This window comes from Thermobia domestica, chromosome 16, assembly GCF_964235325.1.
Source record: "Thermobia domestica chromosome 16, izTheDome1.hap1.1, whole genome shotgun sequence".
Classification (NCBI taxonomy): Eukaryota; Metazoa; Arthropoda; class Insecta; order Zygentoma; family Lepismatidae; genus Thermobia; species Thermobia domestica.
In genome coordinates, this window is record NC_137469.1 from 75,459,356 (window position 1) to 75,473,929 (window position 14,574).

The window sequence follows — 14,574 nt, forward strand, 5'->3', positions numbered from 1 at the left end:
CGAAAGGAAAGTGTAATTTTTGATGTTTATAGAGAACAATGTAATATGTCAAGCTCGGTTCATTTTTGAGCCTTGATCATTTCTCGTAGCAAATGAGGCTCCGTTTTAGAATAAAGGCAACATGTCATTGTTAATTGTAAACATTAATTAACTGATTACATGTTATTTCTTTGATAATCATTTAGCCATAATGTATAAATTGTAAAGCGTGACAGCTCAAAGATTTAACACAATCTTCTACTCTACTGAAGAAATACTGTATTAAAAAGTACCACGGACGGATAAAGAACGAAAATGTGTTTATATGAATCACTGTTACTAACAAAAAGCTGGAAGTTAAGATCGGTTGTTTGGTAAATTTGTTAAAATTTGCAAAATTACACTAACTGTTAATATCTTGTCAAAGTTTAATCAACTTTCGTATTTCGAATGCTCATACTAGTAATACACAAAATATATCTAAGTGTCCAGGTTACGTGATCACGGTATTGACGCGGCGAGGGTTAAGAAACCACTAACAAAAGTAGTTTTATTAAAGGGCACCTATTTCGAATATAGCTGAACTTCTCAAGACACTTCACTACTGAATTAAAATCAAGTTACACAATTTCACGAAAGCAGCATCAGCTCAACTTTTCTATATAGTCAAAAGTAATTCAAAACAATACTACCTCCATAAGTTTTCTATATATACTGTCCTTGTTTCAGAACTGTCATCCTTTCATCTAACCACAGATGTCACAATTCTAATTAAACTTTTGAAGTCCATATTATTAATAGATTTGCACTGTGTTTACGAAAAACAAGACACTCTCTTATGAGATAAATAACAACTACAACAGCTGAAGATCAATTACTTTAATGGAAAACGAAAGACATACTCACTGTTTTCCGTCGCTACTTTCTCCGTGCTCATGTCTTGTTTAGCTGAAAAGTGAAATTAAAGCATTACAAACCAAGACAAAAGTTCTAGTAGTAAAGAGATTTGTACATTTACCAACAAAAGTACATACCTAACTCATGATTTTTTTTTTTTTTTTTTTTCGTTAATTACTTCAGAATGAACGGGCTAATCTCAGAACAATTCCCCAAGTTACCAAAAACACATTCAAGTTAGTGAAAGAAACAAGTGTGGAGTAGGCAAACAATTTAACCGGGACTGCACTCACTCTATTTTTAAATAATTTTATATAAAACTTGTTGAATCGATTAGCTTGGTAAATAACTAAGATGTTATATTAAATTTACAGATAATCTTCAATTTACGTAAATAGATTGTTCTCGGACTCTTTGCGGAAGTCGATTTTTTACCATAAGCTAAAATTTGTCGCAAACACATATGAAACAAAATCCAAAAATAGGCCTACTGTTTAATAATACTGCAATGCAAGAAACCTCAATTGCATAGTATGTTTTACAAATAGGGTACTAAATCGTGCACCGTAAATTTACTAATAAATAATTTACTACTTCTTATTCAGATGTAATTACCGATCGTAAATTTTACATATATCGGAAATCTCTTACCTAAGTATAAATTTACGTATGTCGAATTGGCATAACTCGGGAACTGTCCGTATTTCTCAGGAATGTTCATAAAAACATTATCTGGACCATACAAAGTGCCTTGAAAATGAATCGAAACGTTGAGAACCACACCCATTTCAGAATCGGCTCCTGAGAGTCGTCGTCACAGAAAAAGTATATCTGAACCAGGTCCTAGGTTCCTGGCCAATATATTCCTGGCCCAAGTGCACTATTAATATTTTTTGTGGTTTGCTGTGCTGAATGTCCCAATTTGAATTCGTAATGAAACATCACTTGCAATTGTGTATCTTCCATGGTGCACTTTCATACGACCGTGTTCAACAACACACTATCTCCTGACTGTCTAGGTAAGTTAGTCTCTTTACTGGACGAGTACAGAGTTTATGACGTTAGACGTGTGACCTTAATCAATTCCTGTATTGTGTAGATGAGGTTAAGTTTCTCACTAAACGTTAAAACTTGACATTTCATCCGCACCAACCTAATATAACCCTATTCAAGAATTCTTAATTTAATATTTTATATGTACTTTATAAATAATATACTTACAACCCACAGATAAACCTTGAACTTCGACTATTCTCCCATCAGTGCACTTGACTTTTAAATTTACAGGTTTGGAAGAGATGCTGTTTAAACGGTTGATCGCAGCTCCCTGCTCTATAACTATCAAATAAAAATACAGAGATTTTAGAAAGATCCCGCGTTAGTGCTAGTAAACCAAAATTAAATTTGTGTTTATTACACATATTAAATCATATTATATACTTGCTGAAATACCCTGTCTTCTAAGGAAAAGAATTAAGTTTACAGAATGTATATGACTCTCTTCCCCTTTAAGATACGCACATTTTAATGGAGGTGTAACGACAATAATCCGTAATGTCACTTCCTTCCCGCACTTGATCTTCACCCTCCATGCCTTCAGCGTTATCGCCCCCACACCTTCGTTGAAAGTAAAATAATGTGTGAAATAAATAACGCAAACCAACTCGTTGTTGCCCTTGTCGAGTCCCATGCCAACTGACATGCACGGGAAGAATAATATTCCCATTTAACTCTGAGAATTTTTTTTTCCACAAGCTTGAAAAAGTACAATAAAATCTGACAAAACTGCATAAAAGTAATTAACTACTAACCTCAGTAAGCTAACTAACTTCAGTAGTTAGCTTCTATATCATACATCTACTTCCCTTATTTTAATATTTTCATAGTAAACAAAGAGAACTGAAATAAAATTAAATAAATATTGAAATACAAATAGAATTCCCGTATTTCTAGACTAAAAAATCCGGAACACATGAGGAAAATTTACAGTGTGGACTTGCTTCTTGCTGAAATATTAGAATTAATTAAATCATATGTCAACACCCACCAAACGTGAATGTCAGGGAGTAGAGATCATTCCTATGAAGTGAGTATTGATGACTAACACTAGTAAATTCATTGATTTTTAGCAAATCTAAACTCCACTTACTTCCCTTTAACAAATCTGTTAAGTCCAAAACTGAAATTTGGCAGTCAATAACTAGGGAACTAAAGGTCTCTACTCTACTAAATTTGTACAGGCCTTCGGTTTTTCAGTTATTTTCAGGGTTTGGACTTAATTAAATTCAAACTTCAACTTCAATGGCAAATAACTGGAGAACCAAAATTGCACACCATAATATTTATAGGCGAACTAAGTTCATAAGGGCCTATCACAATGCCAAAGTTGATCAAAATTAGAGAAGTTCTATTTTTTTTTTTTTTTTAATCACACCTACCTAATATTTTTTTTTGCGAAAATTTCATTACGTCCAAACCCCAAATTTGATGGCCAATAACTCGAGAGTCAAAGGACCCCACTTGACCATATCTGAAATGATGGCAGACTGATCAGCTTAGTGAGCATATGTGTGTTGATATATATATATATATTTTTAAAGGGAAATCGCCTAAGAAGACCCAAAAGAGACTGAAACGACAAACATTGTGGTGAATCTGCACCAAAAATTTTGGACGCCTGTTCAGACCCTACTTCAGAAAACATTGACAAAATCCACGATATTGTTATAGATAGAGGCACTAGTTTTTCGCAATGCGCGATAAAACGACATGCGTCAGAATTAAATAATTTTCAGTTCTTGACGTTTTAAGATATTCTGTGTGTATTTTCATTGCTTTCCATTGCGCGATAAAACACAAAATTAGCAGTTTTGCGCGAAATTTCTAACAATACGCGATATAACACGTAAGTTCTAAAATACATTTTCATTAATTTAAAAAACGGCAGTTTTCCTCTGACGGTAGAACGTGACATGATCTGTGCATTTTGGGTGGTTTGGACACGACTATAGAGAACATGTTGCAGGGCCTCTGGTGAAAAAACTTACGTGTGTTACCAAGTGAAAAGAGGGCTAGTGTTGAATGTGACTTTAAAAAATGTGCAGAAAGCTTTCTTCCCAAAGAAAAGACTCGCAAGCTACAGTAGTATATAGTGCTTTGAAAAAGCTATTTGATCCTTCTGTAATTGCATGTAGTAGTGAACCAGACATTCTTGCGTTAAAAAAAAAAAAAAAAAAAAAAAAAAAAAAAAAAAAAGAAAAAAAAAAGAAAGTAAAAGCTTTGCTATTTTTAAAAAAAATGTAAGCATCTGATTACGAAGTACGGTATTTGCAGTTTTACAGAGTGGTCTATGAACTCTTAACAAGTGATTCGTCTGGAAAATGCAGTGTAGTGAATGTTTTGAATGGACAAAAGTTCCGAAGTGATGAGTGTTTGAAGTTTGTTGTAAGTGCACTTAAATATATGTGGTCTCCTTCAGCCTAACCGGCATAACCGTGGGACGTAAAACTTCAAAGATTTAAATATGTGTGGCTTCCAACAAGCAATGCCAATTGTGAGAGATTTTTTTCTTCAAGCATGGACTCGTGATAAGTAACGAACGTACAACAATGAAGGAGAAAAATGTGGAACTATGTAACATGCTTATGTTTAATGCTTAAATGTAACTAGTGCCTATGTGTTTTCAGAACATAGCAAAACTTTCCTACTCATAGTAAGATTAATTACTGATTTTCTTCAGTTTGATTTTTAAAAAATGTAATTTTCTATAAGTAAAATTTACGATGTCACGTGAAATATTCATTGTATTTTGTTTTTGGGTAATTGTTTATTTCTGTAGTGATCTATGAATAGAAGGAACAATTATAAAAAAAATAATGTCAGGGAATATCTTTTCTACAAGAGCTAGAAAATGCGAAACTTTATTTGGAAAATGCGACAAAACGTGAAATATGAAAAACAAAACGCGAAATTTGGAAATTCTTCGTGCGAAAAACTCGTGCCCCTAGTTATAGATGATAGAAGAGTAAAAATGTGTGAAATTGCTAATGTCCTGGGAATATCAAGTGAACTGTGCACTATATTTTATATGAATATCTGAACATGAAAAAGCTATCTGCTAGATAGGAGCCGCCATAGGTGACGGTCTACCAGAATTGGTCTCGTGTGAGGTGTTGCGAGGACAATTTGAAGCTGCTTCAGGAGAATCGACAGGGCTGTATGTGTCTTCCGTCACTGTGAATCAAACATGGATATGCCACTACACATCACAGACCAAAGAACAGTCGAACCAATAGATTGACAGCGGAGAGTCTGCTCCAAAGAGGACGAAGACATTCCTTCAGGAAAAATGTGATGGCATCTGTATTCAGGGACTCGCAAAGGATAATCTTGAATGACTATTTGTAAAATGGTAGAAAAATAACAGGTCACTCATATGCATTGTTACTGGACTGTGTGAAATCCGAACTGCCAAACGTCCACACGTGGCTCACAGAAATGTCCTATTTCATTAGGACAACGCATCTCTGCACTCCTCTGGAATTGCTGCCGCAAAATTGATTGAGTTATGATTTGCTCAGCATCCCCCTCCCCCTTACCTGGCAAGCAGCAAGATAATGGTATATATAATTTAGCAAAATTATACATGAATAAATGAAGATACTTCCACGAAAAAACAGTAAGATCCTACCTTTTTCTAAAACTGCTTTCTTCTTTACCATCTCTTCTTTGCCTAAAAAGAAAGAATATATTACACGTTACATGAGAAATGGAAAATGTAAAAATGATTTTGTTTTCTTTCTTAATATTTAATTAGTAACTAAGTCCCAAATTCTGTCACCTGATTGTTAAAGACACGAAGAGGGGTTTTCTATTATCATTCCAGATTTGCCTGATAGAACTGCCCTTGAACTGACGTTAGTATCTTAGTTTGGGAAAAAAGAATGGCAGATATTGCTATATTAAGTTGGGTAAGAAATGCAAATATCTTTTACTTCCTCCTTTGTTAGATTCTGTGTGTAACAGCAGTTTAATTTATTATTTATTTATTTCCTAGGGCCCGCGCGGCTCAGTGGTACAGCGTTCACCTCTGGTATATGGGGTCCCTGGTTCGATCCCAGCTCGCGCCAAGTGAACTTTGTGGTGGACAAACACCGTATGCGTGATTTTCTTCGGGTTCTTCCGTTTCCTCCCACTTCCTTTATTCCACCATTTTATTCATTTCTCATCATCGCCGTCTCCTTTAGCCTAGCCGGCATAAACGTGGGACGTAAAACTGAAAGATTTATTTATTTTCAGTAATTGAAAAAATGAAAATATATACAGAGCTGACTCAATACATTCTATTAAAACGAATATGAGCAATTTCCTGTAAAAAGCTATGTACACTTTTCTTTAACAGAGGTTACATACAGTGTACTTCAAGCCTGAATTTCCTTAACCAAACTGCTTACGAACAATGCTTACTAGTCAAGTCACTAGCAGTAATTATGTCTATACTCTTTTGTACATAAAATTAAAACGAATTCAGTAGTACCGTATTTGTGTTTCCGTAACATTTTCTAACGCCTCCTCATTAGTTTTCTGTCCGTTAACTTTCTTCTTCGTTCTTCTCTGTATCTACATTTGAAACCACTTTCAGTCGTTTTCCATTGCTCTTTCGTAATTTTTCTTTCTTTCTTTTTTTTTTAATTGTGGCTCATGTTCAACGTTTGTACTAACAACAAACTCACATGTAAAATCTAACTAACTAAACTAACTAACTCTATGGCCTATGGAACCCGGAGGTTCAGTGCCGCGTTCACAAAAGCTCTCCACTGACTTCTATCCTTAGCTAATTGCATCCAGTTTCTACTTTGTATTCCTATCTCTGCGAGATCCATCTTAATATTATCCTCCCATCTGCGCCTAGGTCTTCCTAATGGTAGTTTTCCTATGGGTCTACCAGTCAAGACTTTGAAAGTGTTTCTACTTTCTTCCATTCTAGCTACATGACCTGCCCACCTAAGCCTCCTAGACTTGACGACCCTAACAATGTTGGGTAAACCGTATAAACTATGTAGTTCCTCGTTATGAAGCTTCCGCCATTCCCCATTTTCGTTCCTCTTGGGTCCGAATATTCTTCTCAGGATCCTGTTCTCAAGTGAAAACTAGTCATCTGCTCTAATATTCTATTTCGAATGTAAATACAAAATTTGCAAGCTATGATAAAGCCCCCAATCCTCTTCTAAAAATGATATATTGTACACCCATGTTAAACTAATCACCAACTTCTCTTTCAAAAATTTACTAGGCAGGATTGGAGGAAAAACGAAACGTAAATTGTTCTTCGTCTTTGAAATATGTACTTGTAAATCTAAATAAGCTACTCATAACTGAAAGAAAAGAACATTCGGAGAAAAGTGAATGTAGCACTACTGGACATTTCGTATAGATTTTATTTCAGCCTAGCCATTTTATTAATTATTTATTTTATTATTTGAATTACCCAAAAACTTAATAATGAAAAAAATTATATTCAGATTTCGTTTAAAAAAATCTCACAGAAAATAAATGCGTTGAAGTGGCGATGGGCTGGAGATTTTGCAAGAAAAAATATGATTGATGTATCAAAGCAATTCTTGACTGGATACCAAGAGACAAGATACCACGGAAACGTCTTCATTCAAGGTGATGTGACGAAATAGAAAAGCAATATCATATATATATATATATATATATATATATATATATATATATATATATATATATGTATATATGATATTGTTTTTCTATTTCTATATATATCGATAGATACAGTGCAATTAAATTATCGGGATACATTAACACTGAAATCATTAGTAATGTTTCAGCAACGTTTCGAGGATAACACGGAAATGCTTCTGAAATCCAGTGATGTACTTTCGTGGTTAGTAATGTACGTGCTTGACAAATAATACGTTGTGTTTTATCATTAAGTTTTGGTAGTGGAAAATACAATATGCCATTTTTCACTAAAACAAGGATGTTTATTTTTTATTTATTTATTTATATATTTTTTTTAATGTCCGTATTTTCATGTACATGACTACTTCTAATAACTCAAACATTAGCAGAACCGTCAGACACTTCCCTGAAAAGATGAGTGCTAGACACAGGAAGAAGAGAAGCCTTGTCATAATGACTAAAGGTAAAGTGAAGAAGACCCATTTCCTTCCGAAACGAAATTGAACAGCTAGCTCTACCAAAACAATCTTCATATTGCCCTACCAAAATGCAATCATGTCTCGCATATCTTACACAACCAGGATGTTTCTCACAATTTTTTGCTGATAATTTCCTGATTGCTTCTTATGGCTTATGGTTCCTCTCCTTCTTCGGTTTGTAATTTTATTTCTATGGGAATACCTCATATGTGAATACCAAAATGAACCATGTACTTCGGCTGAAGTTACAAATGAGACTGACTAAGTCAATGGTCCATTTCTGAGCGAAGTTTCGTCCACACAGTAAGTTCATGTTTGTACTGACGCCAGAGGTGGTCATTTAATATTCGATTGTAACTAAAGGACTGGAGAGTATGCCTCTTGTACGCGTACTTGTATGTTGATCTTGGGTTGGATACAGACTTTTCGAGATTGACGAAGCACCGTTATCTACTCGAATTAAGAGAAAGTAACTTTCTGTTTATAACCAAGAGGTAAAGCTCCTGTCTAAAGCAATAAATAACAGCGATAAGGGTCACATATGAAGAATACATATCACACTGCTCTTTGTGAGAACTTTTACACCAGGAAATAACTTGTCTTTGGATTGAAATTTCTATTACAGATTCGTTACATAAGTACTAGTATTACCGAAATGATTGCTATTTGAGAAGTTTACACCATATGTAACCTTGGTAAACCAGTATGGAGTGAAACGTCCATGTGGTGCAATTAAAGTTTCTATTGGTCGTAGCATGGAAACAAGGAGATGTTAAATGCATTTCTGAGGAATCACCTGCCATATTGCTTGTATGGAAGTCCAGAAAACATCGACACTGTTCCCTGAAATACTGTGATATATCCCAATGAAATACGAACCAAGCACATCTACACATGTTCCACAGGCAATATGTCAAGTTACCGTGGAAGACTGGGAAGAACTGCTCACCATCGCTTCTTGAAATCGGCTTGCACATTCGGAATACCTATGACCGGGCATTGTTCTGCTGAAATATGGCATCTGGAATTGTCTGAAGGAAGAATATCACCTCAACAAGAATTTCCATTATGTACTTGCGAGTTTCCCCTCACTACATAGTAACTGAGACTGCATATTGCACTATACTATCACACCTGCTGCTCGGCCGCTATACGTTAACAATGCACGCTGGCAGACTGTGTTCATCACGATACTGTCTAACGCATATACGACCAGTCTATAGCGTAGGACAGGTTGAAGTGGAACTCGTCAAAAAATACAACAGTTTGCTACTCAGTACGTTAGCCACGATGCTCACACACCAATTGTAACCTGAAGCGCTTGTGACTCTGTATCAATGAAAGCCGACACAAAGGCATACGTGCAGCTAGCAGATCGTTTAACAAGTCTACACCCTTTATCGTGCTACAGCGTCACGTTAACACTGCAGTGACGCAGTACGGTCTGTCACGACCATATGGACAGGATGTCGGCATCCCGTGGTGTGAACAGTTGCATGGTCCAATACATATGGTTATTTTCTGTCTATTGTTTCCACACATGCATCACTGCCGTAGCGGTATGTGCTTGTACGTACATCAATCGGGGGCACTGCTGGGCTTATGCATGCGCTATCTCACTGAAGTTGTAATCTTTTGTACGTCATATCCTTCCATTAAATCCTAAGTTTAAACGCATTTCTATCATTGTTTCTAGGTAATGCAAGTTTGATATGCATTATTATATGCATTGGGTCTATTCTTATTCTATTTAAAAAATGTGTCCGATTTTATATCCACTTGTGTGCAATATTCAACCTAAGGTACGCATCTGAAGTAATTTCTAGTCGATAAATATTAAATGACTGATGTGGGCAATAACTGGCTCGCCCTGTATTTTTGCTACTTACTTCCCAAATACAATATTAAAGCGTCGACTACGGAACCATTCGACCATCTCATCTTGATATTCAATCCTCTAGATAACGCATCTTTAGACGGAAAACGTAGTCTCACTGCATGTAAAGTATTATCGGTCTTGTACCTCACCAGCGCCCATGTGTCTGAAATAAATAAAATAATAACAATAATATAAGATTTTTTTTATTAATATCTGTGTTCTGAAAATTTCCAGATTATCTACAGCGCACTTAGTAGATTAATAGATATGCATAGATTACTAGCCATCTGTAGATTAATAGACACCTAAAAAAATAAATGAAACGGTGGCACTGTAATTTGAGTTTATATACGTTCCATAGACACATTTACGTAAAAGAAGTTTTACTATATATCAAAAACTAATCTTGATAATGTTTCTTTTTTAAAAGAATTCTTGCCGATATTTCCAGTACGTCCCATGGGTGCTCTTTCCCAGGGCTAAGGCTTAAGAATATCCTCTATGCTGTTATTCACATGTTAATGTTTAACACATAGTGGTGTGAAAATATACACAAACTCTTAATGTTATAATAGTTAGTGCACTATCTCTAAAAGCCACCTGTTTTATATTTTTTAAATAATAATACCTAGTCCTGTAATATTTTTCTTTCCAAATGTCTTCCAACTTCCGTAAGTTTATATTCTGTATGAGCAATGATATCATACTTGCCACATTGTTGCTAATATATACAAATTTTAACTTCCGATTTTTGTTCCTGTATGGGTTTTACTATTATTATTCTTAAAGTATTACTAAAAGTATTTCTAGTCTTAATTTTTGTTTTTATTGACATAATTCGTAATAATAGTATCCCAGTCCTCAAGGTTTTCTTTTCCAGTATTCAAAAGTGGGTTTTTAGTTCTAACATAATAAGCTTCCTTTCGATGTTATTGATGACCCGAAGTAACACCTCTACCTTTCGTAGTCTGCAAATGTTTGGGTAGGCCCGAAATTTTCTCGTCAGACTCTCTAATGTACTCCTTCATTCTAGTGCTAACATCTCTTTTTGTCATGTCAATATGAAAGGTATCACAAGCGCAATAAGCCTGATATATACCACTTAGGCTAACTTCGTCCACAAAATAAATCTTGTACTAATTTAAAGATGTTTCTAAGTTTCGGAGGGGTAGGAGGGATTAAAACTAACTTGAAGATTGTGTATCTTAGCTATTTTCTTCAGTTTGTGCGACATCCCCGGATACAAAATAAATTAGACGCACGGGGGAGCGTCTTGTTTACAAATTTCTCCTGCTCCATTTTTAGCTCATCTTAAAAATATATAGGCTTTTGGTTTCCATCGTAACAGAACGGTACCAATTAACAGACCCTAGATTTATTATTCTATTCTGTTCTTATTCCAAACCCTTCTGAAGTGTTACCAATCTAAAGGCCTTGACAAGCATGTTTGTCCATATGTTGACGAATGCCCTGAATTTCTTTTTATTAATATATTGCTTGCTGAAGATTTCCTGTATACTTCAGATTGGAGTTTATTAAATTTTCTGAAAAAAGTAATGTCCAAAAAATTAACAGAATTATTGTTTTCCTTTTCAATTATAAATTTTATCCTAGTGTCAATAATATCTAATTTTCCTAAATGATTACGCTGATCTTTATCTGTAAATATCGGCTAAAGGAACATTATTTAGAATAGTTTCAAGTTAGTTTTTGATATATAATGTTTTCCATACACTTTATTACTAATTAATTTTACTACTTACATAATATTTGGGGATTAAGACGTAGCTTTGAAATCTTTATCCTTTTTGCAAATAACAGAAAGAAAAGAAAAAAGATTTAGCATTTTCCAATTACTTTCAGTACGATAATTTCAATTTTGTATTTATCATTACTCTGTAAGTTTATTAAGTCATGTGTTGAAAGTAAAAGAAACTTCCGCATTTTTGTGAAAATGAACACAAAAAATTGCAAAATTGTCTTTTCTTTTACATTTTGCTGAAAATTTGGCGTAAACATTGAAATGAAATTAAGTATTTCTTTTGGTGACTTTGTTACATGCTTGTAGTTTTACGTGCAAATCGATAATATTATGTATATGGGACTTCGTTCAACAAATAAACAGTCCATTTCAAGGCATTGTGTTTTCACCTTTTACGTACAGTGTTTTGTAAGTGATTGGTGTTTCATATTGCCACAAATTACATTAAAAAAAAAAAAAAAAAAAAAAAAAAAAAAAAAAAAAAAAAAAAAACGCGGCGTAGACAGTATCACATCTCAAGAATAGGAACAGAAATAGGTTACACTCAAAGAAATTTCTCAAAGCAGTAATTACTTTATTTCAGACCACTCTGAAATAATGAACAAAATTAGGACACTACTCACTGCCTTTTCATTCTTGTGAAATAAATATAAATAAAATAATTAAATAAATAAAAATGTACATAAAATCTTTAAAAATACCTTATTACATGAAACTTCTTACACCAATCATAGCTACACGAATGTGCGCTTACATGTGCATAACAGTGTTTATAATAACTTTTATAAAAGTGCAGGTAGCAAAATACCGTCTACTTTCAACAAACTTCTCTTGTAAATTTACGTGATTTTGTCTAATTTGAATCGTAATCCACGTATTTTGAGACCAGTTTACCACTTGGAGAAATTCCTTGAAAAAATTGGAAAATACTTGCAATTTTTGAAATACATATCAAATCTGTTATATTATATATTATTATAATTATATCCATACCTAATCCTGGCTGCTGACGAGATTTAGTTATCACACTAGAGGAAAACGTGCCATCATGCTGTTAAGAAAGAAAATGAAAACTAAGTAAGCAAACGTGAGATGATTATTCAGTGTATTATATAAATTAGGTAGTTTTATTATATTATACAGTGGCCGTTCTTAGCATAGACAATTATATATATATATAGTAAAACATCTGAATAGTGGACACCGATGGGACATGATAAACTATCCCTAAATGAGAGAGGTGCATTATAAATACGTTACACAAAGATTGATTACTCACAGCTCATGTGATAATTGTATGCAGTACATAGTAAATTATTATAAATTTAAATATAGGATAATATCGAAATACTTGATCCAATGTTCAAAATTGTTGGGGAATTTTCGAAACAGGAAAAATGAAAATGAAATGAAATCTTTAAGTTTTACGTCCCACGGTTATGCCGGTTAGGCTAAAGGAGACGGTGATGATGAGAGATGAGTGAAATTGTGGAATGAAGAAAGTGGGAGGAAACGGGAGAACCCCGAGAAAACCCACGATCACGAAGTTTGTCCACCACAAAGTCCACACAGCGAGAGCTGGTATCGAACCAGGAACCCCAAGCACCGGTGGTGAACGATCTACCACTGAGCCACTGCGCCCCGCAAAACAGGAAAAATATCTATCGTTTACAGAACTAACGCTATTAAAACCGGTAAAAGGTGTCCACGCTTAGATAAATTTCTAATTGCGCTTTTTATACTAATGTAAAGAAGCTGAATCTAATGAAACTCATTTAAAGCATATCCGTCTATGGGGTCACGAGAAAAATTTCCTCAAAGTTGGGATCTTTGAACTACTACTTATGCCAATGGTAAAAGTATCCATGCTTGGACACATTTCAAATGCGCTTTTTATATTAATTAGAAGACGCATGATCTAATGGAACTATTTTAAAACATATTCATCAATGAAGTCACGACACAAACGATCTCAGAGTTAGGATATTTATCTTTATTTATATCCCAAACTTGACATCATTTTTCTCGTGACCCCATGGACCAGTGTGTTTAGAAATTGCTTCATTAAATTCAGCATCATTAAATTAGTATAGAAAGCGCAATTAGAAATGCATTCAAGCGTTCGCATTTTAACATTGGTAAAAGCGGCAGTTCAAAGATACCAACTGTAGGTCATTTTTCTTGTGACCCCTGTTGAAAATAAAGTTGGATATTCCTTACTAGATGATTGCTGCAATATATAGTTTAGCAAACACTTCTCACATAGTATAAGGCTTAATAGTTAGGCCTATTACATCTCAGCATATCAGATATAACTATTATGCCTTAAAAAATCTGTGAAATGTATACATCGCTTCAAAAACGAATTGAATATTCACCTATGTAAAATAAAATCAAAACGGTTCCTAAGTAATTAAACTGACGCGTATTTTGATAATATATGGTGAAATTACGCGAAATCACGCTTACTTGAACCCACCTTTAAATGAGATGACTTAATCTCTGTGTTAACTAGAGAACTTGTTGATGATGACGAATTATCATTATTCATCTCATAAGTTACGTCCTGTACTTCTTGTTGCAGGTCTTTCACCTTCTTACCTTCCTTGACTGGAAGAAAGAAAATAAAGCATTAATAACTCAAATACTGAATATTAGCACTTCAATTTTGATATTAAAAATTTTAAGAGTTGTCCACCAGAATCAAATACTCTCCTTTATAATTGCTTCAAAACTAAGTCCATGAGTCCATCTGAGAGACAAAATACCTCAAGAACCACTTGACGGTTCACTATCAATTTTGACCCTGATACAGTGTGCCAGAAGTTAGGAATCAAGTTCGTGTTTGGAGGTGATATTCAAACGGAAGTGGT

At 34.3% G+C, this 14,574-nt stretch overlaps 1 protein-coding gene across 10 annotated transcripts in view; it reads right to left on the reverse strand.

Annotated features, from left to right (window-relative positions):
* Positions 1-14,574, reverse strand: part of LOC145673174 (uncharacterized) — a 159,242-nt gene that overhangs the window by 14,181 nt on the left and 130,487 nt on the right. For 9 of the 10 annotated variants that reach the window (XM_081742626.1, XM_081742623.1, XM_081742622.1 and 6 more), the window contains 6 exons: positions 14,181-14,311; positions 12,695-12,752; positions 9,950-10,102; positions 5,567-5,608; positions 2,098-2,214; positions 886-927 (listed from right to left, as the gene is read on the reverse strand). In XM_081742626.1, the coding sequence (XP_081598752.1) occupies positions 886-927; positions 2,098-2,214; positions 5,567-5,608; positions 9,950-10,102; positions 12,695-12,752; positions 14,181-14,311 (543 nt within the window). The remainder of the gene's footprint in view (positions 1-885; positions 928-2,097; positions 2,215-5,566; positions 5,609-9,949; positions 10,103-12,694; positions 12,753-14,180; positions 14,312-14,574) is intronic. The other variant, XM_081742627.1, reaches the window with a different exon arrangement.